This window comes from Lampetra fluviatilis, chromosome 7, assembly GCF_964198595.1.
Source record: "Lampetra fluviatilis chromosome 7, kcLamFluv1.1, whole genome shotgun sequence".
Classification (NCBI taxonomy): Eukaryota; Metazoa; Chordata; class Hyperoartia; order Petromyzontiformes; family Petromyzontidae; genus Lampetra; species Lampetra fluviatilis.
Genome location: NC_136281.1, coordinates 3,528,448 through 3,543,375, shown reverse-complemented (window position 1 = coordinate 3,543,375; position 14,928 = coordinate 3,528,448). Strand labels below are relative to the sequence as shown.

Sequence of the window (14,928 nt, the reverse complement as noted above, 5' to 3'; positions counted from 1 at the left end):
AAATGAAGTGCATATTCATTGGTCAATTATTTGCCTGCTCTGGCATCCCTATGCCAAGCCTCTTGCATTGTCTGTAGTCCCGTAAAGGTCACGTACCAGTGTGTATTGAACAAGCTGTATTGAGGCCATGATTGTTAGAATCTCAGTGGAAAGTGCCTCTTTTGCAGTTTGGAGGGGATGCATGCACTTTTGTAATGATGTGAGCTCCTCCATCCACGTGGGATGCATCTCATGGTAGCTGTGTCATTACCGTATTGTATGCTCAACATCGACACTGCAATTATTGTCACCATTTGGAGAATACTACATTTATATAACGTTATCTACAACATTGAGAAAACATTTTATATTCTATATATGCAGTAACCGCGAGCATCTCGGTTTAAGTGATACACTCATCGGTCGTCACGCCGAGTCGTGAAATCAAAATTGGTGCTACTTCGTAGCATCCACCGTGTCTCGCAGGCTCTCGCGAGACGCGAGGCACTTCTCGGTCTGTATCCGCGGGTAAGCATGGTGTTAAGGAAATCACATGACGTAGTTAGTACGTCATTGCATCACAGGAAGACTTCATTGTATTGCGTGACGACATTGTTACAAATTTCGCAGGGCCAGGGCGCTGCTTGGCCAATCAGCTGTCCATCTGTTTTGTTTGTTGTACATTCTGTAGAGTACACGTTAATGTTGCCGGAGGAAGAGGGGGAGGGTGGGCGAAGCCCCTCCTCCTTCTAACCAGCCCTTCCCCTATTATCTCATTGTCATCATCGTTAATATTAAACGTATATAAAGGTAATGTAATGTTTATTTATGTTAGTTAAGCTATGACGAGTCTGACCGTGGCAATGCTTCCCCTAACCCCCTACTTCCCATAGGCCCCCTGGAGTTTACCAACTGCGCATTTACCAACTGCGATATTTTTCAGGAACGTGAAAAAACCTAACCTTTGCGGTTGGCAAGGGATTCCTGTACAAAAATACATTACATCAGTAGCAATGGAATTTTCCTGCTGATGTATGTATAATATATATGCAAATCAATACATTTAGAGTGTGATATGAAAATAATAAAAATCATGTCAAAATGTTACTCAATCATTGTAATATTTTCATTTTGTTCATAAAGGAAATGTTTGGTTTAATGCATATCAAGCTTCTTTGTATTTTGTCACATAAGGCTCAAAGCTTACCGGACACTTCAGGAGGCGCTTAGGTGTAACTACGAGAGCTGGCAAATATGGGAGAACTACATCTTGACCAGCGCAGATGTAGGGGACTTTGCTGACGTCATCAAGGCATATCATCGCATGATGGACTTGAAGGAGGGTTACAATGATGAAGAGGTGATCAAGCACATTTGCTTTATCTAAATTACACTTCTTGAGGAGGACATGCATTTTTACCTTTTCTTACGTAACTTTGACCAGTCTGGCTGCGTAGCCATGGCTGCAGGATAAACATACACACATTCCCATAATGTTCACAGGTGGCTCTTTAATGCTGTTGAAGTGTTGTGTTTCGAGTCGTCTGTTGAATCTTAAGGTACAATAGTTTCTGTGATGCCTTGCGGCAGGTGCTCCATATTGTGGTGAGAGCAGTGACGGAGGGGCTGCCGGACTTCAAGGGGGATTCTGCAGCTGCTCTGCTTGGGAAGGCCCGGGAGCTTATGGGCCGTGTCACCAGCCGAATAACCAGTAATGGCAACGTGTGGCGTCTCTACGCCAAGTTGTACAGCGATGGAACATCCCCGAGCCAAGAGGATAATGACAAGGTGGGGGTGGCTCATGTTGTTTGATCATGTCTTGCCTCATGGGAAAACAGAACTAGATTTAATCTGGCTTTATTTAAATTTGTGTAAGTACATTAAGTTTATGGTCTCTGACTATAATGCTGTATAAATACGAATACTGTAAATTATATTGTAATGTATAAATAAGCACTTCGTTGTTACAAACATGGTACTGTTTATAAGAAATGTTTCACAATATAGGTATACCTCTGATAGCGCTGAGGATGTGTTCTTGGTAAACGAAGTGCTGTACGAAACAGCGCTATAGGAGGTTACTTTAACATGGTTCCAATGGAGATGCGTTACTGACAGCACTATTTTTACCTATGAGCGATACGAGGGCTTCATTGGGTTATCGATAATAGTCTTAATAATGATACTGTACACATGATAAATGTATGAAAGCATTTTATAAATAAAAATTACTTTGAATGATGACATAAAAAAATACAAGTTATGTACTTGGTCGGAGTTTGCGTAAGATTAACCACGGTCTGCCGCAAACAGACATTCCACGGGAAGCTATACTAACCATGGATCGCTTGCCAATTAATTTATGCAGTGATTAACCCTCGATGGATCGGTACTCTGTGGCTGTCAGTTTGACTATGAGCAGAATCGATGCAATAGACACCTCGATTCAGGTTCCATAAGACCATATAAGGGCAAGGCAAAGACATGCCCCTACGGGCAATGCTTCATCTACTTCGATGTATGTGTAGTGTCAGTGAGACGGCGCTATTACACTACATATGGGCTAATCCGCACAGGAATTTTCCTTCAGGACAGCGTTATAAGGACACAGTGTTATAAGAAATATGTCTGTAATAAAGTGTGCATCTTTTTTGTCTTTTTTGCACTGTTGGAATTTCCACTATGATTTCCTCTAAAGCATGTAATTATTCTTTGCTTTTTTGTAGGTTGTGCAATTTTTGTCAAAAGCTCATCGCTGCGATACACTATCCGGTGATTGGGGGACGGACATCAATTCATTCAAGGTTGTAGCCAACAGGGCAGTAGAACTTGCTCAAGGTATGTTATAGCACAACATTTTTATAAATCATGAAATTACTTGCTAGTATTTGTATTTATTTTAGGGGGAAAACGTGTATAGACTTAATATGTAAAGTTATAGAACACTCTTTGTTATTTCCTAATTGGCCTTCTCAACATATCCAAACAACATCTGTTAAACACAAATTTGATGATGGCTTTTTTGGTCTTTTCCTTCCAGTGTCCATCCAATGTGCCAAAAAAAAGGGCAATGCGCAGGAGGCCATGCAGCTGTTGTCATCAGCTCGTCTCAGTCTCCGGGGTCTTTCTGCTAAGGCCAAGGTGAGTGCAAGCAGAGTTTAAGATAATTCTAGCAGCTGTGCATAGCTACTATTAAACACTCATTGTTGGACTGTTTTGGACCCAGAGTAAATTTTATTTTGTAATATTTTAGGATTGAATGTATTTTATGCTCAAAAATGTATTTTTAAATTAACTATTGCTTTATGAATCAAAAATACAGACTATTATAGTGTATGCTAATAAAAAATATACAAATCTGTTTCATCACTTTTTCTACAATGCTACTGGAATCGTCATCAGCAGCAGCAGCAAACATGCACTATGTACTGCCGGATAAGAGCCTCTCCACATTATCACCATCCTTCATGGTCCATCAATCTCTGGTGCATGTGCTAATATTGTTGATTGATTGTCCTCACAGGCATGTCTTCTCCTTTGGTTGCAATTCCAGTCCCATCCAGTGGCCATCCTTTCTCGTAATGCATCCTTGTCCAACCCCACTTACTTTCCTTAAGTCAAGATATCTCAAATATGAAATTGTGATCTGATCCAAGTATTCCTTTTTTTGGTGTCTTATTTTAATTCCCAGCATGCATCTCTCCATGCTTTTTTGCATCTCTTCAATTAATGTTCCATTTTCTTTGTAAGGGTCCATCTTTTCTGATCATATGTCATATGAATACTGGAAAACGTATGATAAGATTGCAATCGTGTGTACATGATGTGATACATGACCACATATGGTGTTACTTTGACTGTGAGCAGCAGCAGCACACGGATATGAGCACCGGGGAGCTACAGGGTGACCTCATGGACATTGTGCAGGCGATGGACAGCCTCGGGTTGGAGCTACAGGAGCTCTGCAATCAGCTTAGGAATTCCGTGTAGTAGCTGCACAGAGCAGAGGATCAAATCTCAACGCTGCAATGCACACTCAAGCTCAGTAGCTGCACTCGTATTCAAGTTTGAAATGAAAAAACAGATGTCAGCTGGATGAGACCCATATATTACTCAATTGATCATTGCTAATTTCGATTCCACATCATACCATGTCTTCTCTTTTCAGTTTGTTATGATTGAATAAATTGACTCTTCTAGGAGTAAATTATTACCGTACAAGTATTTTTGTGAGAGAGTAATTGATATGTTTGGAATTCATTCATGTGGAGTTGTGCCTTAAGGGAAAAAAGTATCTTAATACCGTATTGCTTGTATCCTGCAGTTTGGGGTGTGAACATGCAATGTGTGCATCGTTATATTTGGAAATGTTTTCAATAAATTAACATTTTCTACATTTTTATGTCATTTAATTCAAAATGTTTTGATACCATTATTGTTCCAGCCCAGTTTGCTTAAGATACTTTAAATCTGCACTGTGGTTTTAAATAAAGGTTTATTGTGTAATGTAGGAATCGTATAAAAATCAAAACATGAAGCACATGCAATATTGCACTAAGAAGCAATAATAATGTGACTAATTTCTATTTGCATTACACTGCTCGTCGTGGGACGGCAAATATAGCGTTGAAACATTAAATGTGTTTTATTTGGCTTGTTGCACGCCTGCAAAGTTCTATTTTTTTTTCTCTCAATCGTATCCGCTTCCCTCCCTAAAATAAAACTTGTAAAAAATAAAACTCTTGTGGGGGAGGGAGGGAGGGGGGGAAGGCTGAGGCTGAAAAACTGATCAAATGACCCTGCACCTGCAGTGAACTCTCACTTTGGTGACCTCACCTCCCACCCACGCACATTGGTGGTAACGACTCAGCTGCATGGCATCTGCTCGGTCACCGCTTGGTTGGCTGGGCCATCTGTTGGCGCCGCCCTCCGCTCTCCTCCGCCCGACACACCCGCAAAGCACACGCGGTGCCGGCGCGGGTCTCGCGATTGCAATAGGCCCGTCAGGGCGGTGACGCACATCAAGAGGACCGGCGCGCTCCACACGATTGGCCCCACACGCAACCACAGTGGTGGGTGAACATTGGCCGCAAGTTGGGGAGTTCCCCCCCCAACAAGCCCCGCCACTGAGAGGCGGGAACTCCCCGGCAACGCGTGGGCTGCGCGTGGATGCGGTTCGGGGGATAAGTCATGTGTAGCCTGCGGGCAGTGAGCTCACATTGAGCGGTGGCTTGTATGGGATGGGACCCTCTTTCCTAACGTTCTCTTGTTCTGGTAGGACTCTGTGTTGGTCACTCTATTTGGGAAGCCACTACCTTTTCCCCTCCCCTATTCGCGAGACCACACTCTTCTTTTTTCGACTAGTGGGACTCCAATATCAACGGACTCCACCCCCTCATCCTCAATAGAACCCTGAAGTCAGTAGAGTTTTGACCCCTCTATTCTGGAGGGCCCCCTTTCCATAAAATTTCATCTTGGTAGGCACCCACCAACTCCCTCTTGTTAGAACTCTACATCTGGTGATGCTCTACAATTGTTCTGGTGGGGTTGTTCCTCTCCATTATATTGGGAGCTCTGCTTTCTAGTTTTTAACCCTTTCGTTGTACCTGCTTTCTAAAACTTTCCCGATGGGTCATCGTCTTGTGCTTTGATGCGTGTCCCCTCTTCATTTTCTTGGTAGGGCCTCTTCCGACCTCACATTAATGGGCCCTATCTCCTCGTGAAAGAGCCTTTTATTTGCTCGGGGCAGCGATCTCCTCCAACTTCCTTCCCTTTGTGGTGAAAGTTCCCCAGTTGGTGCCCAAAGCCTCGCCCTTTCCCAGCCAATTCCTACCGCGCGCGTTGGGGTCAAATCCCCCTCCGACTGAAAGTGCCCTCTCTCTCTCCTCCTGGTAGTAGTGGGGGTCCCGTCCCGGCGCACCCTTCCACTCCTCCCCCTTCTCCTCCTCCTCCTCCAGCCTCCGCTAGCCACCTCCCCCGCCTCTTTATTAAGGTAAATGCTGTAAATCCCAGCGAGGCAATCCGCACGCATTCCGAGCGCCAGGACCCACGACCCGGTCGAGGCACAGGTCGCGTCCCAGCGTCCCCCAGGGAGGCGACCTTCGGCGGCCCTCCGGTTGCGCCACCACCACCACCACCACCCCCCTGGCTCCCGGCCACCCCAGGGCCCCCGCGGAGAAGAGGCATGGCGAGGTTCGCAGTCTGCCCGTGCCGCTGTCTGTGCCTGCTGCTGTTGCTGCTGGCCGCCTTGGCTGGGGCTCAACATAGAAGCTACCGCAGGGTCTTCACATACGTGGTGCAGCAGCAGCAACAGCAGCAGGGACAGCAGCAGCAACAGCAGCAGCAGCACGAGCAGCAGATCGCGCAGTCTCACCGCGTAGCCGGCTTCAGGGACAGCCCCGTGCGCCTCCGCGCCGCGTACGGTGCCGATGGGGCGCTGCCTCTGCGGGCCCGGCCAGGCACGGGGACCCAGCATCATCAGCAGCAGCAGCAGCATCATCATCAGCAGCAGCATCATCATCAGCAAGGCTCGGCTCCACGGCAGGCAGCACCGCTCCCCGGGTGAGTTCAGTCGAGCTCGTTGTGTCTTGCTAACACAGCGGCACGCACGGGGTGGGTCCCAGAGGTGGAGCGATGGACCCAGGGTCCCGGGATGGAGGGGACCATCTCTTGACCCGAGGAGGAATCAACTCGCCCAGAGGGCTCAGTCCAGGGTACATGGGACGGAGCGACCATCTGTTGGAGTACTGGAGGAACCATCTCTGGTTCTTCCCCGGCTGCTGGAGCTGTCTTCTTGTGGCTGTCAGTGTTTGGGTTGTTGGTGTGCGCCTTCGTTAAAGTACTGTACTTTTATCGACGCGTTATTTGTGCGTTTGGAGTATAGGTTAGAAGCACGGGTTTGTAAATGCACGTGCCTCTAAGTTTCGTGGGTTTATTTTTGTGTTGGTGTTATTTGTGCGTTGTGCCGCACTGTACTGCATGGGAAGTGGAGTCGACATCATCCCCGGTCCTGATCTCCACCCGTCACCAACACGCATTGACCAGCGTGGTGAAGTATGGCCAAACAAGACGGCGTGGCGAAGACCTTCAATGGTCTATTGACCCGCGTGCTTTATGTTACTACGCACTCCGTAGGTCGTATTTGCGCAAAGTGGAGGTTGCATTTGTGTGTGTGTGTGTTTTGGGTCGGTTTGTGTATGTTGTTCCTTGGCTTGTGTACAATGGGTGGGCTTGTACGTGTGTGTGCTGGTTTATTTGTGTGCTGGTTTATACACACATCAGCGTCTTGAGTTGCGGTTGCATAAGATGCTTTATTCATCAAAATTTTGTGCATTTCTGGCTTGTTTGTTGCCAAATGTGTTGGGTTTTTTGCGGGTCGTGTGTGCGGTTTGGGTGACCCGCTTTTGCCTTGGGTGAACAAAATATATTCCTTGTTGAGGAATCCGTGTATTTTTCTCGAAGCCATCGATCAAAGGGGAAATAAAGATCAATCGCATCACGCGTAGATGCACTGCTTCATCAATTATGCAAGTGCTTGAGGGTTTAACTCCCTACACATCCTCGCTGATGTCACCTGTTCCCAAGCCAGTTGCTGTGACTTGGTTTACTCAGTTTCCATTTCATTTATTTGGTATAGCTCTGTGAGCCATTCGGCTCTTGAATCGGGTGCAACCGCAACAAACAAAAAACAAAAACAAGAAAACATCTTAAAGTGGCTGTGACAACCACGGGCACCAATCGGTGTAATCACGTTAAGTGTCTAATCAAAGTTAATCACTTAACTGTTGCCCCACCACCCAGCGTGCTGCGTCTCCCCACCGGATGATATTCATTTCGCTCCAGTAATTTAATGGCTTCACCTGGGGGACACAAGCCCACGCCGTTGAAGCATTGCCGTCCTCAAGTGTAGACGCACCCATGAGCTGTTTAACGATGCCTGCGAATTGTAAAACAATTCCATCGCAAAAAAATTAATGCCCGTCCATCATCGCAAATGCCGCAAGTTGTGAAGCCGTGCTTATGCCTTGACCTCGTAATTTTTGCACTTCATGGTGTACTTTGAAAAGGGTGATAGGCAATTGAACCCTGAATGTAACTTTATACAATTGTGCTGTAAAATACAACATGTCACGGCGTGACACGGGAATCCCTGGGTGTTGGAGGCTACATGAGCTGAGTGGCGACTGGTCTCGCACCACCACCACCACCACGCAGCGCTCTCCCAATGCGTTGTATGTGTTGCCGTCATTCATACTTCAACATTCGTAATCAACAACAGAAACATGAGGCTCTGTGTTTGTGTTTGCCCATCGTTAAAATTGTCTTGCTGTATCTGATGCAGGCCGAACATTTGCGGAGCACAGTGCTGCCCAGGATGGAGCCAGAGCCCCGGCTCCCAGATGTGCACCAAACGTACGTCCTGACCCCTCACCCCTACCCTGTGTCTCTGCGGTGTGCGATTATGAACAAAACTGTACTGTAATTTAACAACATTGCAAGAGCAATGGTTGAAATTGTGCGAGTTTAAAATGCGCTGCCAATGATACAGAAGTGTGCTCCCTCCAGATGGCGCTCTTTCTCCTGTTGTGGTGTTTGGGAAGGACCAACTGTTTAAGAACTTACCCATAGTGCTTTCTCTAAATGTCAGAATATACTGCTACGTTCCTAAATAGAACAACGTGCTGATAACCAATACGACCTTCGTGACCTTGCCAATGTAGCAGATAGGTGAGGTCACATTTTCATAACTATTATCAGCATTAAAACGGCCGCACTCTTTCAGGTTGACTGTGATGTGCTACATTTTGAGTACGTCCATTTCATTCAACATTTGTTATTATTCATAATGGTAACCTTTATAAAGATGTAGGTGAGTGATATACTTCTCGGATGTATATGCGTTACAGAATATATTTTGGCGGTATCTTGGGATTTGACATAAATTTGGTGTTCCCTTAAAAATAATAGAATTCTAAAAATAATAATATGCCTTGTACATATGTATTTATACTCTCACTGAGAGGAAAGGAAGGACTTGACATTTGGGCCAACTGGCCTTCCTGAAGAACGCCTTCCTGTTAGTTCCTGTACCAGTTATATATAAGTTCACTGAAGCTGCAATTTGACAACACATTTTTCAATTGCCATTGTACTAATGGAAAACAGAATGGCAGTCTTAGTAATTCACAGTCTACTGACTGTAAGTAAATGGAAAGTTAATCACTACATCCTGAGGCATCTGTGGGAAGATCCTATGTCAGCTGGTAAAAATCACTTCAGTTCCGCACAACATGTGTACTAAAGCCAAGAATTTGGGTGGCTGCTGCATAAATGGCCATTCATTGATGTGAGAACCAATCAATCAACTTCCAGGTGCCATTGAGAAAATGCACGAAAGATAAATGTTTATCTTCCAAATTGGTTTTACTCAGGCGACCCAAACACAACCAAATCGGCAGCAAGATTTTTCAGACAAACAGCTTTTTCAAACAGCCTCAGATTCCTCTGTTTTCTTCCGTTGTTGATGTGTCTGTAGGACATGACAGTGCACTTACTCAACGTTGCTTAGGAAAAGTATGATGCATTAGCTGCTTTAATCCTCATTTGAATGCAACGTAACCCGTGCGAGTCTTCAGTATGTGACATTACCAAATACAGTCATTCTGTAAACGGCATTAGTAGAAATGCTATTTACACTTACCCATTAGACTAACGTCATCTATTTTCCAGGAAAGCCTCAACAAGTCTCAAAGCTCTTTCTCAGGAGGGTCATGCATTGTGATGTTTGGCCATTCTCTATTCAAGAAGCTTGTGCTCATGGGCAGAGATTGTAGTACCCAGAGAAAACTCACGCACATGATGGGCTAACAGTTAAAGATTCACAAATGGGTTTGCAAACCCACTTATTGCAATAACTTTGCCACATTTACAGTCTTGGAGTTTCACACATCTGTGGTCGATCAATCCTTGTCTCAAGTGTTGGACCAGAGGTGGGATATAACAAATTCAGTTTAAAACGTAGGCTTTCGCGACCAATATCATCCATAATACAGGGCTCACAAGTGACGTCATCACATCTATTCCTCTATTTAAGGAAGGAAACAGGTGGATTTCTCCACAAATCTGGCTGTCGCCTGATGAAGCTAAGTTGTACTTACTGGCGAAACGTCATAGTCGGATTGTAAATGTTGTGGATTTGCTCTGCAACACACCGGTGTGCTGTACTAGTAACGAATTGGCATGTTCTGTTTACGTGACAAACCTTACTAATTGGCTGTGTCAGGTGGTGGCGGGTTTAACGACACATTTATATTTACGCGATCTTACCCAAAAAACCTATATTATGGATGACAAATTAAGTTTGTACATATTAGGTCTCGAGTTCACTTTATATCATTCTTCCACAGAGGAGTGTAGCCATTGTGACCAATGCATGTTGCGAAGATGTAGCAGGCATGTAATTATTCTCCCCCCTTACAATCTGATGAATTGTCATAATTCAGAGTCCCATTTTGAATAAAAAATCAATTCTGTTTTCCCATGGTAAATTTGGCATCTCTAATGGCTGCAGGTTTTTATGTTAACGTATTACAAATATAAATTGAAAATCATTTATCATTATAGATGTACGATTTTATACAAGTATTGACAATGTGACAATGAATTTAAATCGATGGCTCCATTAAATACGTATCACATAGATAATTTTCAAGTTCGGTGAATTCTCCATCGCATGAGCAGGGCAAAGTGAGGAGTGTTGTTCGTGTTCTCAAAGCACTTGGGTTGTATGTCATGGAATGGAGCCAGGTCAACTCGCTCTGGGCTCCTCCTCGGGTGTGAAATTTATCTATAACAATGTGCAGCCAGTGCCTGCTGGTAAAAATACATCTCCAGCCGTCCGAGTATCATTATCGTGCAAGAGGGAGCTGGGTAATCTGCAGGCTGTTTATTATAAATACAGAAGTACTGTATTGAAATTATGTGACATATGATCTAGAGCCAGTGCGTGGCGCTATTAATACTGTGGCACGATGATCCACGTGGCAGGATTGTGCCCAGATAATGAGTCTTATGGCTGGTTCAGAATAATCCACGACAAGAACCGTGGTGTCAAACCTCATGCTTTATATTACATATTTCCTTTGCTTTTCAGCAAGACCACTGATTGAAATAATATAATTCCCTGTATATTTAGCAGGATTGGTAATTGGACATATTTGCATTTGAATGTATCGGCGGTACACCGGTGCGCGGGATGGAATAAGCTAAATTTTTCACAATTATTTATTTTCTTGCGATGCACAACTCCGGTCATATAATCTTGCAGGGTGCGTCAAAACCTGTTCCCGTGATGTCGAAGCAGTCGGAAGACGAATGTTATGAATCTTCACAGTCTGTTGCCGTAGAGCACCCAGCCTGATGACAACTGACTCCATGTTCCAAAGGCAAATTTGACTCGTGTCCAAGACTTGTTTGGACGGTTCCTCGATTCGTTTCCGGAATCATTCTTGGCGGACGATGGCATCGAAAGATGATGGCTCGTGTCACACGTTCGAATGGGAAAGCAGCTGCTGAATCTCGGGAAACTTCTGATGGAGAGTCGGCAGCTCGCTCAAATACAACAACGACATCGTCAGTTCTGGCCTCATTTTTATTTGGCGGGTCTCCAGAATTAGCTCGGTCAGCGGCAGCAGCGACTTCTCAGGCATTTTCTTCTGGTGGATCGTCAGCAACGGCTACAGTGTCTGATCGAGCTTCATCGTCAGCTGTAGTCAGCAGCAGTTCAATCTACGGCAACTGAGTTTGCACGGATGCAGTTGCCGTTTACGAGGACCGGTGTGTTATGCTGCACTGGTGTACCGTCAGTACATCCATTTAATGGTGTATTGGGAATTAATTGTTAATGTTGGCATCGTGGTATTTGTGCAGCACTACCGGGTGAGTGCCAGGATAGCCCCCGCTTGGCAGGTGTCCAGCAATCTGCCGGCCTCTGTTATGCTGTCAGGCTCCGTGCACTCTCGGCCAAATTCTTCGGATGGTTTTACATCCCAGTGTTTCAGATGCTGTACTTTAATAAAGCCCAGTATGACTGCTATCGCTTGTGTGGCGCCCGTTTGCCTCGGTGTTGAAGAGGCCGTCTTTCATGCTGCGTGACTGTGCAGAAACTGCAGTGTTTTTCTTACTTTGCTTCTGTGCAGAGTGGTCCATATGCAACAAGCTGGTTAGTGTTCGTCACGATCAAATTAAATGGCACATTAATAGTTAGACAGGGTTTTACATTGATTTATGGATTTACATCTACAGTAATGAATACCCTAAACGTTTCCAAGGAAAAAAACCGTGATAGATGTTGCGAGCAAAGATTTACTCTTCAGAATGTTTAATGTTTGTAATGCCTTTTGTGAGAATTAAATAATATGATTAATATTTAAAATTTAATGTTTTTATTGATTGTATATTTATACCCTCTCATCGTGTTATACATAAAACAGTTTGATGGCAAATAGATACTCTACTGGTATTAATTGATGTGGTTTTTGGCTTGTATAACAACAGAGTTCATAAATTCCTTGCTGGGAAATTTTGTCGGATCATACATTATTGTGGTTGTTTATAGTGAATTTGTTTTCTCTGTTTTGACCCAACGGTTATCCGAGTACCGTATCTATATTGCAGGTTGGTGTCAATACGTCGCCTGGTTATTATTTCACTGCAGAAGAAGGTCGTACTGAATGTAAAAAGCTGCGTCTCCATTGCTACCCCCCTCGAAGCAAAGACCGACAGCGGCTAAATAGATGTTTACATAAGCGGATCTTCCTGTTTTGGAATCGGTGTAATAACATCGGCTGAAGTGGTGGCGCAGTGATTAATGGACTGCACTATGAACCCAGCGACCTTCATTCGATTCCTGGCCACAGTTAACATCAGTCGGTGACGAATAATATATGAACTACTCTTGGGGCCCCCTTTTCACCATTCCTCATTGACCGGTGAAGTTTGGTCAAAAATCCTATTGACCAACATGGCCTTGGAAAAAAAGTGAACGAACAAAGGCATTGAAATAATTTACTACATCTATTATAATTACGTAGTATTGTGTTTAAAAAAAATCTTAAATTTAGTCGTTTAAATTGCTTCGTCGGCTTCTTAACATGATTTGTGTGTGTTCATATTCCCCTCCAACCTAGCTGGTGTATTTATTTAAAAAAAGCCCTAAATATCTAATGCGTACAAAAAACATACCTAACAAAATTTGCCTTGCGTGAAAAAATACAACTTTTACAGATTCGCACTTGTGCAGCACGCAAGATAATGTTGTTGTGCATAGTTTCTGATGGTTTATGTGTATAAGGTGCCACGTACATGGGAGGTGTGATTGATCAAGTGTAATTTTTCAGCGTAAGTCGTCAAAAATGTTCCGATTCCCGTTCACAAGCGTGATTGCTGGGGTAACTGTGAATCTGCCCCAGGGGATAGAATAAGTTATATCGCTGAGAAGGTCCGTGGATGCTCAGCTCGTCCCTCGCTGCCCAACAAAGATTATATTTGTTTTCTCCTTTTTCTGTTACGTTCTGTAACTGGCTTCATTGCTTCTTATAATACAGTGTGGCCATTGACTTGGTCACCAAGTTTGGGCACATTTTTGGGAGAATTTAGTTTTTTCAAATTTTGGAATACTAACTTTATTTGCATTTCAGCCTTGGCAGAGATTCCTCCGGCTCCCTTGTGGGTGTGTCACAGTCCTCACTTCTTGTGTTAGAATGATTGCTCCCGTGATTTGTATGCAGTCAACCGTGTAACTCTTAGCATACCTAGCTAGGCAGTGACAGCTGTGGTCCTGAGTTGTGAGGATTTAAGAGAACTTCAAAGATGAACTACGTTTGAGGGTTAGTATTACGCGCACAGTTATGAATGACTTATTTTGTCCGTGGAACGTTACATTGTATAATCCGCGTAGTTGTATATGAGTGGTATTACATTCTAATATTGGCACTAGATTACTACTAACACACGTGCTCAACATGTGCCGAGATTGCTTTTCATTTTTTCCATGGCTTGTTATCACTGGACATGTGCCCCTTAACGTTGACTGACCAATTGCACCCTTCCTTTTATGTTCATGTCAAACACATCTTGGAGCCAGCAGTGTCGTTGCTCACAAAAGCACGCCAGTGTCTTCTCCTGTTACTACACTTCTATGCATACTAATGCAAATCCAGTAATCATATTTATCGGTGTAACCTTCCATGGAATCGATAATTAATATGGATTCTTAAGCTCTTAATATTGCATTGGATTGGTGTATGTGATTTAAGAGTCAACATGTTTGTTTTATGTGTGCATGTTATTTCATCATGGGTTAACATGGCCCGTGCAGCCGCGAGACTGCTACATTCACTGCAATGCTTAAAAAAATGTTTGAATCCCATTATCAACCCTGAATTGTGACAAATTCATAAGAAAAAACACACCAGCTGAGTGGATCATTACGCCCATAATCACGTTTGCGTGCACTGAGAGTAATGTATAGTGCAAGCTGTATGCTTGATATGAAATGCACATTTGCCTAAGGGGTACCAGCGTTGTGTCTTGGAGTTGCCTCTAATTGGCGCCTGGGGGCTTTGTTGCAGAAACCGATCGCTACTTACACTGTTTTGTGGCTTCAGAAAGTTTCCAAGGAGATGTAATCATAACATCATATTTATAGGGTGTGTGTGTGAAGAGCCGAGTCAAACCTGAACATTCTAACGGTGTTCTGGATGAATATCTGTGAAAACAATACATATTTGTGTGACCAGTCAGTACCATGTTTGTTTACACAATTGGCCTCTTTAGTTTGTAAGTGTGTGCTTCAAGAAATTGTACTCCAGCACTGTTAATGAGACCTCCCACACACTTCTATACAAAGTGTGGTTTGGGGTGGGTTTTCAAAGTTGTTGAAAACTTTTA

General features: G+C 43.9%; 2 protein-coding genes across 2 annotated transcripts in view; both read left to right on the top strand.

Moving 5' to 3' along the window:
• TTC27 (tetratricopeptide repeat domain 27) overlaps positions 1-4,375 on the top strand; it is a 31,037-nt gene extending 26,662 nt beyond the window's left edge. Inside the window, exons 16-20 of the mRNA XM_078858188.1 lie at positions 1,174-1,339; positions 1,570-1,767; positions 2,706-2,817; positions 3,020-3,120; positions 3,847-4,375. Of these exons, the coding sequence (XP_078714314.1) occupies positions 1,174-1,339; positions 1,570-1,767; positions 2,706-2,817; positions 3,020-3,120; positions 3,847-3,969 (700 nt within the window). The 3' untranslated portion in view covers positions 3,970-4,375. The remainder of the gene's footprint in view (positions 1-1,173; positions 1,340-1,569; positions 1,768-2,705; positions 2,818-3,019; positions 3,121-3,846) is intronic.
• Positions 4,376-5,523: 1,148 nt separating this feature from the next.
• LTBP1 (latent transforming growth factor beta binding protein 1) overlaps positions 5,524-14,928 on the top strand; it is a 57,074-nt gene continuing 47,669 nt past the window's right edge. Inside the window, exons 1-2 of the mRNA XM_078858187.1 lie at positions 5,524-6,540; positions 8,321-8,391. Coding sequence (XP_078714313.1) covers positions 6,164-6,540; positions 8,321-8,391 — 448 coding nt within the window. The 5' untranslated portion in view covers positions 5,524-6,163. The remainder of the gene's footprint in view (positions 6,541-8,320; positions 8,392-14,928) is intronic.